We start from the raw sequence: 20168 nt of genomic DNA on the forward strand, positions 1-20168 counted from the left end.
CTTGTGTCTGACGGGTCCAAGGCAGCAGAGATGGCTCAGTGGTTCAGAGCCACATGCCAGAGGACGTGAGCTCAGCTTCCAGCACCCACATCAGGCACCTCACAACTCCCTGGAATTCTAGCTCCCAGGGCTCCGACACCCTCTTTTGTCTTCTGCCAGTATCTGCACATGTGGTACACATCAAACACATACACACATACTCTCTCACACACACATACTCAATCTTTAAAAAGTTATATCCTAGGGAGGGGGCAAGGGCAGGAGAATGGGGGGGAATATCTAAGAACAAGTAAAGTTGTCTCAGCTTTGGAAGGGGAGGTTTAAATCCTGCATCGTAAGGGTCACTCCCAACGAGACCGCTGTTTCTCAACAAACTTGGCCTCATGTCACCTTCACATGGCACAGGAGTCCTGGTCTTCTGTACCTGTGGCCGATCCCAGAGCATCAAGAAGCTGTTGCATGCATCATGCACACCCATTTGCTGTTAGTGTTACTGATCTGTTAATCTTTTTAGCATAACTTTGATTCAGTTTGCTGTGGCATTTTCTCCTCCCTCCCTCCCTCCCTCCCTCCCTCCCTCCCTCCCTCCCTCCCTCCTTCCTATCCAACTGAGAAAGTTCTTTAGCAATTCTGTTCAACAGAGGCCAACTTCTACAGAACATGTAGCTTTCATTTTCCCTGAAAGGACTTTTGTCCAATTTATATTTAACATCCCTAAAGAAATATCATTCGACTACGGTGATTTCGGTTCTGAGATTTCATCTGGCAGCTGACCCTTTGGGGAATCCAACCACACTGTTTTCTCATTTCATAATGAATGAGGCGCTAATGACTCCCATGTTGGACAAATAATTTGACCTTGCCAGAATAGCTTGTTACAGCTGTGCTCTCTGCTGCTGAGCAAACTCTCAGGGCATGCTGAGACCCAAACTCACTAAGCTGACTTCGTCTCCTGTCAGCCAGGCAGACGGAACCCCAGTGTCTCTGAACACACGTGTTGGCGGGGCGGAGGGGTGGGGGAATGTTTTCATGATGAACAGGCTCTGCGGGTTCTTTCTGCCTTCTTATCCCTGCTGTCACTCTGGCTTGATTTCCTCGTCTGACTCAGCTTCTGTTTGGGAACTGGCCAGATCAGGATCGAGGTGGGTGGGTGGTGGTGGTGGTGGTGGTGGTAGTGGTGTGTGGAAGGTGGGGAGGGGACGGGCAGTGAGAACTAGTCAGTGGTGGAGCATGGAGGTCAGGGTTGAGGTAAGGAAAACAGAGCCCACAGGAAAATAGCCACAGAAGAATGTCTTACAGAAAAACTGGGATGGACAAGGGTGAGGGAGTCTTGGGTTGGAAAATAAAGTGAATATTTGTGCTCTAACATGTGAATTTGTCAGGTCTAACTATTCAGTACAGCGTAAATTTGCTAAAGGGTCTGGGGAGAAAGCTCAGTCAGCAACGTGCTTTCTGCACAAGCATGGGACCTAAGTTTGATTTTCAGCAGCTATATAAATAACTGGGAATGGGAATGTGTGCTTGTAATCCCAGAATCAAGGAAATAAGAGACAGTCGGATGCCCTGTCAGCTGGCCAGCCAGGATAGCCTAATTGGTGAGCCCCAGGTCCCACTGAGAGACCTTGTCTCAAAGAACACGGTGGACAAGGCTGGAGAACAATACCAGAGGTTGACCTGTGGCCTCCACACGTGTGTACCGGCACATAGGCACATGTACACACACACACACACACACACACACACACACACACACACACACAACCATCTACCCGCCTGCACAAACACGCAAAGTAAATAAAATAATAAACACATGTACCAGAATGTGTGCCATCGGTCAAGTGATAGTTTAGCAAAATGATTGTGATATTTTCCCCCCTCAACTGAGTTTCCTAGTTTTAGTGCCAGTTGTCTGCAGAACTGGTGGGGGACAGTTCTTCTGTTCCTTCATGCCTAACAGAGAGCCATCCTTTGTGGGTGGAGTTTTGGATCTTTTTAACATCTGGTAGAAGAGTGTGATTAAACAAAGCAGAACTGATCACCGACACACATATGGCCCAGTACTAACACGCAGCCTTCTGGCGAGTGTGCAAGCTGGCTCTAGTGGCAACTTCAGGAAGAGTCTGAAAAATGTTTCAAGCAGTTGCCACATACATGACATTATCACACGTGTTTCCAAGGTGACAGGGCTCCTGAGCTGCAGGAATATATAGTCTGTTTGACAGAAAAATATCAGGTAGCGACTCAATTGCACGATACTGTAATCATACTTCATACACTCTTTCCTGTTTCTTTCCCTTAAAGAGCTGAGTAGCCGGTCTTTGGACAGACTTGCCTCATGAATTGATTGCCTTTCATCAGTCAGACTCTCCCATCAGTTAGTCCATCTTGATCCCCTCAGTCCTTTTCCCCCCTTCCACTTCTTCCTTGATGACAGGGCTTGTAGAACAGAAATATTACCTCTAGAGAAGACTCCAGAGTTCCCTTCCTCCCTACCACTTGGGACTAAGACGAAGAGGGACTAGACATAAAATGAAGACCCCGCCTCGTCAGTGGGCAGAGCTGTGCTTCCTAATTCTTAGCTGATCCCTTGTTTTTAAAGAGTCTGTAATATTTAATACTTATTTTCGAGATTAAGAATTGTAATGTCCTTGGGTAAAGGAGGATTTGCCTTTAAACCCTTAGTGATGAAGACTGTCCTTTAGTGCATGATGGCGCCTGACAAGCAGGCACATAACACAGGGTTTCCTCTGGAAAAATCAGTTATGAATATTCAATGAAGAGCTCAAACCATCTGACGCCCCAGACGCCCCATCCTGGGAGGTAAACAAGAGTCTCCAAGGTGTTCCCAGGCAGGGAATGGGGAGCCAGGGGAGATGGCCTGCAGGCAATACTGCTCCTGTCAGAGCTCGAGGCTGAGAGAGAGGCCTTCCTGGCAGCTGCTCAGCCCGCCTCCTGGCAAGCCTGAGAGGCACAATGGAGGGCGCGTGCAGCAACTTAAGGAGCAGTTCCTCCCATTCCTCAAGCTCCCTTGGGCCTGTACACAACATGGCTCATATTGGTGGACCTGGCACCCTGAGTCTCAGAGCCAGCAGGCAGGGGGCATTTCCCTCCTTCAGACAGTCTTAAGACAGAAAGCCAGACTTGTATCTGCACAAAAGTAAGCATGGTCAGTACACAACAGTGATGGCAATAGCCACCCCGCTCGGTCAATGTGTGTTTCAAAGTTACATGGGGGAAATGGGCGAAGAATAGGAACCAAGTAGTTCTCAGAAAATGTATTTATAACCAGGAACCAAACACGATGGGAAATGTTTAAACACAGTATTAAAGAAAAAAAATGAGGTGGCATTTTCTTCCAACCAGATTTGCAATATTTTAAGTTATTTTGAAGGAGTTTTGTTAAAGTATAACCAATATACTGTATGCTCCATGTATATACATACGTGTATATTGTATATATGAATACATACACACAAATAATTCAGTGAGTTTAGGCATATGTGTATAGTCATTAAATCATTGCTGCAATCAAAACAATACCACCTCCAGAAGATTCTGTCCTTCTAGCGTTCAGCATAAAACACATGCTCTCTCACCTCATACAATGCAGTGTGATTAGATCAGCTTTGCCACACTTGAGGTGACTGGTAATAAAAAGTATTGATGAAGACACATGGAAACCAAGCAGCCTTAGACACTGAGTGTAAATTGCCGTGCTTTGGAGAGCTGAGGACGCCATCAAAGCACGAAGTTTGCATTGCTTGTGACACATAAAGTCCATCTTTAATTATCTTGAATATTTTTATCAGAAGTCACTTTATGAATACCAGTTATTTATAGTTTTTGGAAAGTTATTGGGAGTAACCAAACTATCTGTCGCAAGAGGAACTGTCTAAAAAAAAAATGACATGTTTGTGTTGAAATACATGTAGCAACGAAAAGAAATTGACTCACTCGATGGCAGCCTAGATATAAAATATACCTTGTTAAGTGGAACAAGGAAATTAAAGGTGTGAGAACAATACAGTTTATGTAAAAACATACACTCACACACACTTTAAATTTTAGCCAGACATGGTGACACACACCTGTAACTTCAGGACTTGAAAGGCTGAGATCTGAAGATTGGTGTGAGTTCAAGGCCAGCCTGGACTCCACAGTGAACTCCAGGTCAGCTGGCAACAGCGCTAAATCCTGTCTCAAAGAACAAAACAGAATGAAATTCTTCAGGAGAGTTGTTTTGGTTATTGTGTGTATGTGTGGCGAGTATACTTGGGTTGTTTGTGTGTGTGTGCTTGTAGGCATTTAGGCGGGGGTGTGGGCATCGCAGGTCAAGATTGGTTGTCCTCTTCCTCCTCCATGTTATTCCTGAGATGGGTCTCTCTTCACGCAAGCTTAGTGGTCATCAGTTGGTGTACCAGCTAGCAGGTACCAGAGGCTGTCTGTCTCCACCCTCAGCCTGAGGATGGGAACACACGGGTCCTGAGGATCTGAATGGAGGTGTCATGCTTGCATGACAGGCACTTTACTGAATGAGCTACCTCCCCAGTTTCAGCAGGGTGGTGTCTGTGTATGTGCTGTGTAAAGCGTGTCCATGTATGTGTGTGAGTGTGTGTATCTGTGTGGTGTGTGTAACTGTGTGTGTATGTGTGGTGTGTCTGTGTGTAGATATATGGTGTGTCTGTGTGGTGTGTATGTATGTGTGTTCTTGCATCAACCTTCTGTGTTTACGGGAAAAGAAAGAAAGAAAGCTCAAGATGCACCCCATCAAAGTGTGGGCGGTCGGTCTGGGCCCAGCTCTCAGGAGGGTGTGACGCCCGCGTGATCCTTGCCACCTCAGTGCTGAAGAAACAGCTGTGAACATAATCGCCGTACACGTAGCTAACACACGGTGTACACGCTTGGTGTACACGCTTTGTGTACCCAGTGGAGATGTAAGAAAAGGCGGTGCTTGGAAAGGTTGACTAGCTTCCGGGATGCTCTGCTAGAGCTTCGAGGACAACGCCCTTCCTGTCTGAGCCAGAGGCCACACAGCAGCCGTGAGACCTCACACTCTGCTGGCACTGACACTCAGGGGAAAACATCTCAGATTTCCATCTCAGCAATGGGGCTTTTATTCTAGAATTCACTTTTGTTAAAATCACACCTGGGTTTCCTTATTCCTAGGATTAAATAACACTTGAGTCTCCCTCACTTTTACAAATCTGCTTGATGAGGCTGGAGGGAAAGCCCAGTGGGGAGAGACCTTGCTGCTCTCCCGGAGGACGAGTTCAGCTCCCAGCACCCACAGGAGGTGACTCTCAGCTGCCTGCAATTCCAGCTCCAGGGGATATGATGCCCTTTTGTCCTCTGTGGACTCCCACAGACATGTAGCACACACACACTCACACACACATCACACTCACATACAAACCAGATACACACATTCAACACACACACAACACACTCACACACATACCAGATACATTCATACATACAGACCACACACACACACACACACACACACACACACACACACACACACACTTGTTTTAAGGAAGAAAAAGAGCGTGCTTGTGAGGCCAGCAAGAAGACTTAGTATGTGAAGGTGTTCACAACCAAACACCAACCCTGACAATCTAAGTTTTATCTTTAGATTCCAAGAACCTAGTGGAGAGCGAGAACTCTGACCTCCGCGCGTGCATACGTACAGATAAACGTAAAGACAATTAAAATGAAAAAGTGTGCATTTGGAGCCTGGAGGGAGGGTCTGGCGGCTTAGAGCCTTTGCTGGAGCGTGCGGAAGACCTGGCTTTGCTTCCCAGCACCTTCACAGTCATTCACACCCATCAGTGTCTCCAGTGCCGAGGGTACCAGGCATGCGCGAGGGGTGCGTGTATGCACACAAGTGAATTACAACTTACACAAAGAAAAGGCTTGCTGGTGAGACCAGGCAGATAGGAGCCGCACACAGCCCGTGATTCCGCTATGCCCTAACTTGTGCTGTTTGGTTGCAGGAGCTCGCGTCAATGCCAAGGACAACATGTGGCTGACCCCGCTGCACCGTGCTGTCGCCTCCAGAAGTGAAGTGAGTGATCCCCGCCTTTAGTCTAACACCTACTGCTGTCTGTCAAAAAAAAAGAGGTCTTTCTACTGACTCTGGGATCCTACCGGGTACACAGAAGCCTTTCATGTCTAGTGCAAGAGGGCTACCCAAATAGGCAGCTCTTGTGTGTCTTGGGAATGTCAGACACGGTGCAGCAGGAGGCATCTTGGTTGTTCAAGTTGCACAGCATGAACCTTGGCTTCGGTGAGTCTTCATCCCGGAGACACAGCGAGCAGATCCGTGCGAAGCCAGAGTGGGCTGGGATGATCGTAGAAGCCATTGCATTGGGAGGCTGATGGATAGAAAGGCTAGAAAGGGAGGGTCACTGTGGGAACAGGGCTGGGAGGGAACCAGTGAATATAAGCCTGGCTGGAGAGGGCACAAGATTTTCACCCCAAAGGCACTGAGCATTGTGTGGGTAAATTAGCCCAGCGGAGGTGGCATTGGAGGAAGTGATGATGTTCTCCAGTGAGCCTGCTCACGTTACCATGTCTCTGCCTGGCATCTGTGCCAACTGTACCTCTTTGGCAGCTATGTGGGAATTTTGGAATATTCTTAGTATGTGGTAGCTCAGTAAACGCGACCTTCCTTATTGCGCTGGGTGTTTGGAGTTGTTTTTGATAAGGTCTTGGCCCTATGCTCTTTCCAAATAGCCACACGGAAGGAGGGAGGTAAAGAATCCTGAACTACCCTGGGCAGGTACCAGTGAATTGATCTGATGGCTCCATGTTGCATTTCTGTTGTACCTGGGAAAGCAATCACAATGGCCACTCAAGAGAGGAAGACCAGCCTCAAGAGATCAGCTTCGTCATGAGGGAGTACTTCAGAGGCTAGACCTTAAGATGACTTAATCCTTAGCAAATGTGTTGTCTTTTAAAATATATGTAACGAGGCCTTTTAGCTAAAAGAATTTAGACCCTTTCTATATACCAGGTACCATTTATGCTGATGGAGATACAAAGGGAATAATATCTATGGTCCCAGTCTTAGGGGAGAGAGGGACACACGGCACTCGGTTTCGGTACCCTGTGATTTTGTTAAGTGAGCACCCCTACAAAAGCATCCATCAGAACGGCCATTTGCCATCAGCCACCAGTCCATTGTCATTATATGTCTTAATATGTTTGAGCCCAGTCAGCCCAATGATGGGTTGTTCCGTTCTATTTCTGTGTCTATGAAAGGCACTTGTTGCTTTCTCCACTAACCAGCAGCCTCTGCAGGATTTCTGGGTTAAGAGAAAAAATTGCTCGTGGATGGCTCTTGGCAGAAAGAAACTAAATATAAACCCACAAAAGACAATGCCTTTGTGTTATCTGCCACAGTTGAGCAGTTTCTAATGAAAACTGCAATCTCAGAGGCTGTCTTTAGAGTTTACCATGCACTGACCATCTGAACTTGGTCTCTTCCCAAGGCTGTGGAAGCCCTAAATTCAAGCTCATTTCTCCTTTTGAATTTGGTCCTCTTGCTACTCTTTTAAGCTTCTCCTTATAATTGGGGGAAAGAAAGGTAGGCTGAAGGGGAAGGACGGGGGGAGTTGGATTGTTTTTTAGTTTTTGGCTGTTAGCACTTGCTAAGGAGTTTCGGTATAAGCTGGCATGTGGTCCATTCTTCAGGTTGAGATTGTTAATAAGTGTGTGGTAAAAACAGTTTCTTCATCGAAAAGCTTCTAAACTCCGTAGCACCCCTAATATTATCACCTGGTACACCTGGGTACCCCAGGATCAAAACAATACAGAACCAAACATTGCCTGCCACTCAATACCACACTGGTCCCCTCTCCCCTTTTTGCTGACTTCTCCCAAGGTGGTGGAGAAATGAAGAGACTTTAATGTAAATATTGGAGAAATGTACTTTGTAACAGAGGCCAACAGAAATAAGAAAGACTTGGGCTTCCTGGAGGGAATATTCTGATAGCTGTGAACGATTTCAGTTTCTCCTCTCTAGTGCGTCTCTCTTGCTTCTTTGCTTTGCTTTCTGGAATAGAGCACCTGTGAGGAATAGAACCGAGTGCTCACTTGCCCGGAGTTGAACATGAAGAAGCTTAACACTTGTTTGTTGAGGCTGCTGGGCAGAACACGGTGTCAGCTGTGCTGTGTGACTTTCAGGGAATACACAGTGTGGCCTCTGAGACGATGATGTCTGCGGCCCAGGATGGGCCGAGCGTGAACGTGTTACTTCCGCTCTGATGAGCAGAGCAGTACTAACGGGAAATTGCCGAGCCTTTCGCTTCCCTCTTCTAGAGACTATGCTCGGGTCAGAAGAGTTAGAGTTGTTTGCACCCTGCCTTTGGGGTATTGGACTGAGGACATTGTGTTTTCCTAAATGTTGCCATGCTGAGAACCGAGCATCCACACTGAGCTGGAGACCTCATGAGCATTAGTCTGCTTTAACCTCCGAGCTGCCGAGGCTGTGTGAGACTGAAGTCTGGGTGCTGGGAACGCTTTCATATCTTGTCTCAAGTTAATTATTTGATAACTTTATGCTCTTCCCATACTTAAAAAAAATGTTTTATTGGTTCTTTGTGAGTTTCACATCATGTACCCCAGTCCGGCTCATCTCCCTGTCCCCTCATATCTGCCCTTCACCCATGCAACCTCCCCCCGCCACAAATAAAACACACAAGCAAGCATGCAAACAACACCAAAAACAAAGCAGAGAAAACATCTCATCATGGAGGGTGTAGTGAGTCAGCGTGTCCCACAGTATAGGCCTCTGTCCACACATCTTCACTTGCAGTTGTTCACCGCAATGAGTCACTGGTCCGGTTCGAGATCTCTGGCTTCTGTGACAGCACCAATATTGGATCCTCACCGGGACTCCTGGCTATCCTGTTGTCGCCCTGTGTCATGGAGCTCCCGAAGCTTTGGAACAGCAGGACTGGCCCTTTCATGTTTCCCAACCATTCACAGATGATAGAGATTTTGGGGTGGGAAAATTCAGAGCCCTGGATCCAGCTGGTTGCTGAGCTGGTCAGCCCCTGGCTCTCCCTTACCTGCACCACCAGGGTGAGCTCTCCAGCCCTGCTCCAGCTAGGCCACCCAATGCTGCTATCGGCAGGAGGCAGGACCAGCTCTCCTGCTTTCATGCCCACGGGACTAGCTCACCCACACCCTTGCCTCCACAGACAGCTCCATTGTATTGACCAGGTCAAGGTTTGGGGCTCCACCTCCCAAGTGCTGCACACTGTAAGGGGCTGGGCCAGCTCTCCCACTCTCACACCCTCAGGGCTGACTTGCCCTTGCCTTCGCCATCAAGGCCAGCTGCATGGTATTGCCCAAGCAAAAGGCAGGGCCCACTTTCCTAAGTGCTGCAGCTGGTGAGGGGCAGGGATGGCTCTCCTGTGGGTAGATTTTCTGACTGCCAGAGGTGGCAAAAGATAAAATCTCTCTTAAGGATCATCTCTCCAACAGTCACACCCTTAGGGGGGCTCATCAACACTTGCAGGTGTTCTACACTTTGTTAATTTAGTTAAAAAACCAAATTGAATTCCCTCTAGTGTCTGTGACAGACCCAGTGCCATGGGCTTTTGACTGGGACTTATAGCATGGAGTTGAGAAGCGGACTTCAAATCAGGGAGATGTTGGTTACCTCTGTAACGGTCATGCCACGATAGTCAAGTGGGCACATCTCACCTGGCAAGTTGGTATCATAGTTCCTAGGATTCACAGCTGGGTAACATTGTTGCTCCATTTTTCTCCCTCAGCCCCCTGCATAACTTCTTCTAGCTCTGTAAAAGCTAGCCAGTAGGGAGATTTCCAGTGTGGATAACTTTTGTGTTTATCTTTTCTAGCATTCAATGATGAGGATTTGTGAATAGTCCCCATAGAACACTCGCCAAGTTTCCATTGAAGAGCTTTGTATAGAATAACTGTACCCTTGTAATAATTATAATAATGGGCTTTACTTTAATTTGACAATGTGCACTTCTAGAAGAATAATCCCATTAATTGAGCAAGTTGGTTGATCATCAATTTATACAGTTCTTATAGAACATGGAATTTCTATAATCAGCATGGGATAAAATCCCTGGAGAGTGCAATCATGTGAAAGGTATACAGCAGTCTAAGACGTCAGGATTCGTTGTGGCCTCATGGGCATTAGCCTACAGTCCAATAGCTGCCCTGTTAATACGTGTTGGCTGTCATTTACAAACCTTGCTGGTGATCACGCCCCTGTGTTTACACTACCCGAAGTTACTGCGCGTGTAGTATGTTCAAGGCACCGGCTAAGCTCTGTGTGTTATACAGAAGGTCGTCTAAGACCCAGAGTCTGGCCTAAAGCACCTTATAATGCACTGAGTTTGACAGTGCTTACACCTGCAAGAACTAGTGTGTACTTCAGCCTCACGTTTACACAGTGATTTGTGGCCAAGTTAAGTGCAGTGGTGAAGGCGGTGGTTTTAAAATGTGTGCTGTTTCTTCTCAGCTTTTCCAAGTGCTGCAGTGTTTGTATCTACCCCTCAGGAGGATGGAATGGCCTCTATAAAGAGAGAAACCCCTAAAAAGTGGAACTCAGGTGGGAAATCAGGTGACTGCAGGCGCCATCGTCAACTAGTGGCATCCGAATCAGTCCTCTCCTCTGCCTTTATCATCTGCAGGCAGGATGCCACAGGGAGTGATCCGTAAGGTCTATAGTCATAAGACCGTGCATAACAGGGCTGAAACCTCCATTCAGGAGAAATAGTAGGATTCTCCCTGGTGTTTGTTCATTTAAAAGAGAAAAGGGGGCTGTGAAAGAGCACTGCATGTAGTGGCCTGTCCATAGGGCCACTAGCCCAGCACTGTGACCCTATCTGTGAGCTTTCAGAAACCTCAGGAGAAACTGGGTAACTTCATACCCCAGTGTGGTGGTTTGTGCTTGTAACTGTAGCAGAGCCTGAGACCAGAGGGTCTTGAATTCAAGGACAGGCTGTGCTGGAGAAGGAGCCACACCTAAGTAAAACCAGACAGACAAGAAAAAGAAAAAAAAATAAACTACAAAAGAAAATGTTCATACCTGCTAGATTTAACAATAAGTTAATAATTTTATTTTTATCATTTTTATTCTAATTACTTTATAATTATTCTAATCCAAATATCTATCAACGGAGGAATGGATACAGAAATTATGGTACTTTTACACAATGGAATACTACTCAGCAATTAAAAACAAAGAAATCATGAAATTTGCAGGCAAATGGATCTAGAAAAGATCATTCTGAGTAAGGTATCCCAGAAGGAGAAAGACACACGCAATGTATACTCACTTGTGTGGGTACTAGACCTATAACATAGGATAAACATACTGAAATCTGTACACCTAAAGAAAATAAACAAGAAAGAGGACCCTGGGTAAGATGATCAACCCTCACTTAGAAAGACAAATGGGATGGACATTGGATGTAGGAGAAAACAAGTAACAGGAGAGGAGCCTACCACTGAGGGCCTCTGAAAGTCTCTACCTAGCAGTGTATCAAAGCAGATACTGAGACTCATAACCAAACCTTTGGCAGAGTACAGGGAATCATGTGAAAGAAAGGGGGAGTTAGTATGACCTGGAGAGGACAGGAGCTCCACAAGGACCAAATATATTTGGGCACAAGGGTCTTTTGTGAGACTGATACTCCAACTGAAGACCATACATGGATATAACCTAGAACCCCTGCTCAGATGTAGCCCATGGTAGTTCAGTATCCAAGTGGGTATCCTAGTAAGGGGAACAGGAACTATTTCTGACATGAACTCAATGGCTGGCTCATTGACATCCCCGCCCCCCACCTGACGGAGGAGCAGCCCTGCTAGGCCACAGAGGAGGACTTTGCAGCCAGTCCTGAAGAAACCTGATAAGCTAGGGTCAGATGAAAGGGGAGGAGGTCCTCCCTTATCAGTGGACTTGGAAAGGGGCAGGGAGATCAGGGAGGGAGGGTGAGATTGGGAGGGAATGAGGGAGCAGGATACAGCTGGGATACAAAGTAAATAAACTATAACTAATATTAAAAAAAGAGAAAATGTTCATACCTGTCAGATTTAATAATAAGTTAATAATTTTATTTTTTATCATTTTTATTCTAATTACTTTGTAATTATTCTAATTTTATTCTAATTATTTTGTAGAAGTTCTGAATTGTGAAGCCCTGGAAAAAATAATAAAAGGTTTCTTTGGGACTGGGTGCTGTTTTGGTCTTGGCTTTATGACTGTTTTTCTCATGTTTCTGAGGGCTGGAATTATGACGTATACCACCATCACGCTTAGCTGAAAACGTGATTGTTAAAAACCAGAACTTCACACAGAGTCAGGAAGCCACTAAGTATCTTTTCTTAGTCTGGAAAGTACTGGCAACCCTCCTCCAGCGTTAGATTGTTCTGTACCTTGTATATTTATATTAGAAGAAACTCATAGACATTAAGTTTTAGTCAGTGTGGAAATATAGGAAAAGAAAGCCACCTTTGATTTAAAAAATTAGTCTCCTAAATACCCAAGTTAAAGCACTTTCCAGGTTAAAATTCCTAAAATAGGAACACAGTTTTAAAATCAAAGTCTTTTCTAATTTTTGAGATTAAAATATAATTGCATCATTTCCCCCTTCCCATTCTTCCCTCTGGGATTTCCATAGAGATATTTCTACCTGGATATCTTTCACATTTGTAGACTCTTGTTTGTATTAGTTGTTGTTGCATATATGTGTGTGTGTGTGTGTACGTAACTACTACTTGCTCACTCCTTTACTTGTGTGTATGTTTTCAGAGCTGACCATTTGGTTTTGGATAACCAGTTGATATGCTTTTCCATGGGGAAGGCTATTTCTCCTATTCCCAGAATTCCTTAATTGCCTGTAGTTCTTCATGTACATCTCAGGATTTTCCCTGTCCGATTTAGCATATCTACTGTTGCTCAGCTCACATTTGGGCATCCAAGTTGGTGAGACTTTGTGAGCATAGTTTCTGACATTCCTAGAGGACAGAGTCTAACAGGAAATTGCGTGCTCTGGCTCTTACAATCTTTCTGCCCCCTCTTGAGTAATGTGCCTTGAGTCTTAGGGGCAGGAATTGTGTTGCAGATGTTTTTACGTTTTCAAAAGGGAATTTTTCCGATTAAGAACGCCTCCTTTGTGTTCTGTTTATTTCTTGATAAAGTCCTCTCACCTTAGGAAGGTGGAAAGTGTGGGAGTCGTGAAGTAAACAGACATAAACATGAAAATGGAGAACGGCAGAAGTAAAACATGTAACAAACGTAGGGGAAAAAAGGTGTGGTTCTTCAAGCTATCCTTGAGTGGTAAGAGCTGGGTAGGAAAGGCCAATGTGGTGATATTTGCAGTCACATGGGGAAAGCTTGGAGCAAGGAGATGCCCTGCCTTGTCCACTTCCTCCTGGCTGTTAATGAACTTGAACTCTTAAAGTGTGGCTCAAATATCAGTCATGACCATGGTACCTTCAGAGCTGATAGGATTAAGGGCCACATGCCCCATCTTGTACAAGTCTAGTCTTGGTGGTTTCAGAGGTTTTGGGAGATCTGGGTGGCTGATTGTACTCCTGGCACTGGTCTAGTTAACTGAAGTGCCTGTAAGTTCCCTCCTAGGCGGCTGTTATCCACCTCTCCCTCCACGCATGCACACCTCTTCTTTCCTGGGGCACGCCAAGCCTTTGACTCACTATGCAGAACACTGAAGCTCTGGGTGTCCTCCATCAGATTCACAACTGACCCTCCACTTCGCAGCCAGAGGCTCTGACTTTCAGCATAGCTTCCTCCTTAGCAGGTGACTTAGTTATAAACGGTGTTTTCCCAGCAAATAAACTTATAATCAGACTTGATGATTTTTCTGACCATTCAATCAAGGGCTGCTCTGGGGTGTGTGCAAATAAGGGCTAGATAGCAAGGTTGTTCGTGCCGTCTCAGCTTCTCTGCCCTGCTGTGATATTATGAAAGAAGGCATGGGCACTGAGAGAGCAGATGAACTGTGTCCCCACAAATAGTTTTCTTTTCAAAAACAAGACACACTACGTGTATGGGTAAAATATTGTAAAGATACTGACCGTAGGGCAGGCTGGCCTTGAACTTAAGGTCTTCCAGCCTCCCAAACAAAAAACATTTATTTATATGTAAACATTACTTGAATATAACTGTATACGGTCTCTGCTTAGCATATTGCTTTGAATAAATGAATTGTAAATTATTCTTAAACATTTATTCAAATGCATCTAGGCAATGTCTTACCTCCTCTCCATTGTGATAATAACCACACATTTTATGCTGGGAATGCTGATCCTGGTAGAGCACTGGCTTAGATGCAGGCTCTGTTTGATCACCAGTACTGAGAGAGAGAGAAAAAAGATTATTATATCTTGTTAACTTTCAATTGTAAATTCCTCATGAATTCTCTAGTCTTCTCTCCCAACAGAATAAGTTTATGAAATGATCTTGCATATTTTATTTTGTTAATCTATCCTAAACTCACATAATACTTAACAAAAGCAAGAACCCATGCAAGCACAGTGAAATAACACTAAACTAAAAGGTATTCAAGTGACAGCATATGTTAGTGCTTTGCTGTGAATGTGCGAAAAGTGTGCTGCCATCTTATGTCCTATATCTGCAAAACATTTATATGGCACACACCCTCAAAATACTGTATTTCATTTATAGTTAAGTTATGTATACACGAACTAGCACGTGGGATATTTTATTTATCTTTTGCTTATACAACCATGAAGGTAACAGTCTTCTGTTGGCTTTTCTCTGCCTTGTCCATGTTCTTGTCAGATGTGATTAAACCCATCACTGCTTTTTACCTCCCAAAGCTCTCCCTAGAGCAGTGAGGAGCCTCGATGCTAGGGCTATCCTGGCTTAGTTGCTATTGCTATCTCTCATCCTTGGGTACCAAGAACGAATGCTGTCCTCCATCCCCCAGTACTGGGGCTTGAACCTGGAGCTTCACACACTAGCCAAGCATTCTGCCAGTAAATATATTCCTGTGTTAGTTGGGGTTTCCATTGCTGTGAAGAGACACCATGACCACAGCAACTCCTTTAAAGGGAAACTTTTAAATGGGGCTTGTAGTAGTTGTTTTTTTTCCTTCCTTGCCTTAACTCCCAGAATAACAACTCATGAAACTTATTAAATATTATAAAAATATCTAGGCTATATAGCTAGGCTCTTCTCTGACTAGCTCATAACTTAAATTAACCCATTATACTAATCTACATTCTGCCATGTAGCTGGTTACTTGAGTTCAGGCACCATGCATCCGTCTTCCTCATCTTGCTGGCTAACTCTCCCATGCCTATCTCCTTCCCAGCATCCTTCAGCCTAATAGATGTTCCACCTTCTATTTCCTGCCTCAGCTATAGGCCATAGGTTTTTTTTAATTGACAGGTGTTGCAGCCATACAATACACAAGAGATTCCTTTTATGGGAGCTGATTTACAGTTCAGAGGTTTAGTCCATTACTGTCATGACAGGAGGCATGGTGGCATGCAGGCAGACATGGTGCTGGAGAGGTGGATCAGAGTTCTACATCACACAGACAGCAGGAAGAGAGAGTCGCACTAGGCCTGGCTTGAGTATCTGAGACCTCAAAGCCCATCTCTAGTGACATACTTCCTCCAACAATGCCACACTACCCCCACTAGTCCACACCTCCCAATAGTGTCAATCCCTATGGCCCATGGAGCCATTTTCATTCAAACTACCACAATCCCTAATCACCTTTCGACTTTTTATATAAAGACAGTGTTTTATAAGTTCCCTAGGTTGGCCTTAAGCTCAGTCTATATAGCTCAAACTGCAATTCTCCAGCCTCAGCTTCCCAAATAGCTGAGCTTACAGTCCTGTCCCACTGGTGCTGGGCAGTTTTTGGACGTTTAGTTTAAAGGTATATATTAGAACCTGCAAGTACACTTTCAGGTACACTGAAGTGTGCAGTAGGAGGGAATGAATAAGGGGGCGAGCCTCGAGTCTTCAGTATTGTGGAGGCACCATTCTTCCCTGAGGACTTCTACATAAGTGAGGGGAGAGCCTCGGTTTTAGTACCTAAGGGCCTAGTGCCAACCTGAGGTAAGTATCAGCTACAGTGCTTTCCTTTTTAAAGCATTCCAACTGGAGATTCCAGTACTGCCTTCTCATATCACCATGGACTATTTCTTCCTTCAAACAGACTTCGGAACTTATCAGACCATAGTTAGTAGATTAAATTACTTTCTTATTCTAAAGTGTCATATCTTTTATATTGTGATTTGAATGTTCTTTTTTTTAATTTTTGTTCCTTCAACTGTTTTTGGGCTAGAATCAAATTAATTTCTCTTGATCTTTGTAGTTCTAGCAATGCTTCATGCACAGGTGAGCATCAACAATGCATGTGGGGCCTGGGCAGTGGCTCAGCAGTAAAGCCTGAAGACCCAAGCTCAATTTCCAGAACCCATGTGGTAGAAGCAGAGAACTGATCCTTACAGAGAGAGAGAGATAAAGAGAGAAGTGCAAAAAAAAAATATGTACTCTTCTTTCACTCTAAAATGGGCTCAAGGAGTATTGAGTAGTATTTTTGTCAGCTTCTCTGAGACCGGGTTGTGTGTATCTATTCTCTCTTTATTTGGGTCCCCTCAGTTTCCTGAATTTTCCTTGCATCATCTAGAAGAGTCTCCTAAAGTTACTGCACTACTCATATCAAGTATATAATAGATCTCCACAATGTGTTTGCTCTCATTTTGCTGCCTAAGTTAGTTGCTTTTCTCAATATATTGCTACTTCTGACTCACAGAACATTGTTTTAAAAAGCATTGACATCTGGGCTCAAAGTGTTGATTTTGCTGAGTTCAAATCAATTATCTGAGACATACTATTATATATTCGTATGGCAACATAGTTTGGATATCCATCCTCTGGTGGGTGAGGTACCTAAAAATAACTTCTTGTTTCATGAAGGGTAGCAACAGGGTGGTACTGATGCCTTTCACCAGCTTGTTGATGCCACACTGGCAAGATATCTTTGAATAACACCACTAATGATTCCTAGGGAAGTCTCTGGAAGTAAAGAGAAGCAATCAGCAGGGATTTTCTTCTTGAAAGGAACTATATAAGTCCCTTGATTAAATGGGAGGCAGAAAGAAATGCTGAAATCTAGCAAAGTGTTGGGTGGACCGAGGCATCTTGATTCTGTAGTGTAGGTAGAGTCGAAAGTCATAGGTGAAGAAACTGGTAAGCTGGTTGGGTCAAGGAAAGGAAGTCAAATGAAGAAGTCTCAATAGTTGTTTTAAAAAAGAGTGGCAAAGAAGTTGCTCATTATTGCCAGTCTTGGTGATGTACACTCGAAATCTGATCACACAAGAGGCTGAGTTAGGACAATTGGCGCTGCACTGTGAGTTCTAAGCCATCCTGGGGCAACTTACTGAGACTTTGTTTCAAAACAAACAAACAAACAAATGGAAAAATAAACTGAACTAAAACAACAAAAAACAGCTACTAATTATAATGGAAAAACTGGAACCGTTTTATAGCTTTAAACTGAGACAGCACACTTTGCTTCTTTGACTGCTTGTTGATCTCACAAGATGGAAGGCTATGTGTTGCATGTTGACACACAAGACTCAGAAAGTAGTCTTAGAATGTGTGACAGGCTTTGGGAGTTTGTTGGCTTATTGTCAGACTCCTTTAATTTTAGAGAACTTTGTGTGTGTGTGTGTGTGTGTGTGTGTGTGTGTGTGTGTGTGTGTGTAAGTTTTACTTATATATCTGATGTGCACATCTGCACACGAGTGCTCTCAGGTGCTCTAAGGGTGCCTAATAAGAAAACTGTGTCTTTAGAAAGACATACTTGCTTTTAGATGGGGGTCAGGCTCTTGACCTGACAAAGCAAGACAGAGTGATGCTATGCTACTCTTCAGATCTCCTATGACTTGGCCTGTCCACAGCCTGCCTGGGAGGGCAGCACTGTTTTCCTTTATCATTAAAGTTCCTGTGTCCAGAGAAGCGCCTTATCACACAGGAAGTATTGATTGCACATTTGTCAGTGACCCTGCAAACTGCTTTTGTTGTAGGAGGCAGTGCAAGTATTGATTAAACACTCGGCTGATGTCAATGCGAGAGACAAGAATTGGCAGACCCCCCTCCACGTGGCGGCTGCCAATAAGGCTGGCAAGTGTGCAGAAGTGATCATTCCACTACTGAGCAGTGTCAATGTCTCTGACAGAGGCGGGCGCACAGCCTTGCACCATGCAGCTCTGAATGGACACATGGAGGTGAGTGTTCTCACCACTGGGAACGGGGGCCCACTACTCAGACCCTTTGTTCCGCCGATCAAACCACTGTGATTGTTGAGACTTTGTGAATCTGAGAGTAATAGAGGTGTGTCGCCTGGGTAGTTACATCCTTTCTCAAATTCAGACCATAATGAGTTGAGAAAGTAGACTGTCCTTTCTGTCTTCTTTGACAGGAGCAGCAGAGCTTGTTGTCTTCCTAGTCTGGATCCCTGAGCTGCTGTTAGGGTTGATGCTTATTTGGTTTGGATCACCAGCAGGTGGCAAGGAGCCCTCATCACTGCAGAGGGAATGCTTGATTTCACTGTTTGTTATCTTTCAGATGGTCAATTTACTCTTGGCCAAAGGGGCAAACATCAACGCATTTGACAAGAAGGACCGGCGTGCTCTCCACTGGGCAGCGTACATGGGTGAGGAGTCTGTGTTTGGAAAGCAAAGTGCCAGGGTCTATCTCAGGGTCTATCTCAGTGGCTACCTCATTGGTAGGGAGAGTGCCTAGTGTGCACAAGACCGTGGTTTTGATCTCCAGCATATTAAACAACTAAAAACCACAAGCGTACGACCTTAATTACAGATGCCATGGGCCTCCTGTTGACCATGTAGGATTTCTTGGGCAAATCTGACTTAAGGGTTGGATTCCACTTGAATGAAGACTTGGCCCATTTTCCTGGCATCTGTAAAGTGCTCTAGTTGGACAGTTGCCTTGTCAGAGGTTTATTTATCCCAAACGAGGGGGAGGATGACTCATGGCCTGGACCTCGCTGAACATTCTTCACTCTGGATTGGAAAGCTACACACACCGTGTGTATGTTAGCTTGTTATGGCATCGGATAAAGTGTTTGGGGAAGAAGGCAGACCGATTAACAAAGCAAGGACACCATGCTCTCTGTCTTGGCACTTATAAATATTTTTTAAAGAAACAAAGGGAAGGAAGAGAGGGAAGCTTCCTGGCTCTTCTCCTTGTGGAAGAAGAGGCGTTCTCATAGATAAGGCTTCTGCTATGCTGGGCACAAAGTGGAGGCTTGCAGCTGTACCTCTGTCCACTTCACGCCGCTGGAGCTGAAGGAAGAGGTGGCATCTCTCTTTTGTCCTTTTCTTTTGATTGGTACTAAGGCCTTGGGCACCTGATGGCCCTCACAGCTTACCCTCAACGCAGACATGAGAAATGAATAACTAAGATCCTTCTGTGCATCCCTGACTGGAGAACAGCCTGCAATTAGAAAAGATAGGGTTCTCTCAGGCCCAGCTGCACACAAGCTGACGCCCACCCTCAGGCCATTGTTTTGGTAAGTGGCGGAGGATCCACTCAGCGGGCACAGTAGGGAGTCCAGCAATGATGTCCATGGAGATTCATAAACATCAAGAGCTCTGTGACACTCCAGAGGGAGACACCCTATACAGAAGGATGTATAATACACTAATATGTGTAATATTTTCCATCGCTGTGGAAACTTCTATACAGTGAAGGGGAATTTGGAAAACAAATACTGAAATACTAGATGGGATTGGTGACTGACTCTTTCTTAGAGCATTTTGCCTGTTGGAGTCAGTTTCACAAGCACACACATCTTTTAATTTTTCATTTCAAAAATTAACATTAATTGTAGGGGGATAAAGAGTACATGAGGGCAAGAATAAAACAAAACCACCCAAGACAAATTTCTGAATGAATTCTTAGACTTACAGACCCCAAGAACCTTAACATTTTGTAGGAATTTCTGTGTAGCGGAAGACCTTGAACTGATCCTCCTACTTCCCAAATGCTGGAATTACATGTGTGTGCCACCATGTTTGCTCCTGCCCTCCCCCTTATTTTTTCTTTTGACTATTACAGACCTTTGAGATGGCTAAAACCAATG

At 44.8% G+C, this 20168-nt stretch overlaps 1 protein-coding gene across 2 annotated transcripts in view; it reads left to right on the plus strand.

Annotated features, from left to right (window-relative positions):
• The window catches only part of Ankrd44 (ankyrin repeat domain 44), a 267140-nt gene that overhangs the window by 134808 nt on the left and 112164 nt on the right, over positions 1-20168 (plus strand). For both annotated transcript variants that reach the window (XM_055616616.1, XM_055616615.1), the window contains exons 4-6: positions 5997-6067; positions 18091-18291; positions 18632-18719. In XM_055616616.1, coding sequence (XP_055472591.1) covers positions 5997-6067; positions 18091-18291; positions 18632-18719 — 360 coding nt within the window. The remainder of the gene's footprint in view (positions 1-5996; positions 6068-18090; positions 18292-18631; positions 18720-20168) is intronic.

Source organism: Psammomys obesus, unplaced genomic scaffold (assembly GCF_907164565.1).
Source record: "Psammomys obesus unplaced genomic scaffold, mPsaObe1.curated_primary_1811, whole genome shotgun sequence".
NCBI classification, from domain to species: Eukaryota; Metazoa; Chordata; class Mammalia; order Rodentia; family Muridae; genus Psammomys; species Psammomys obesus.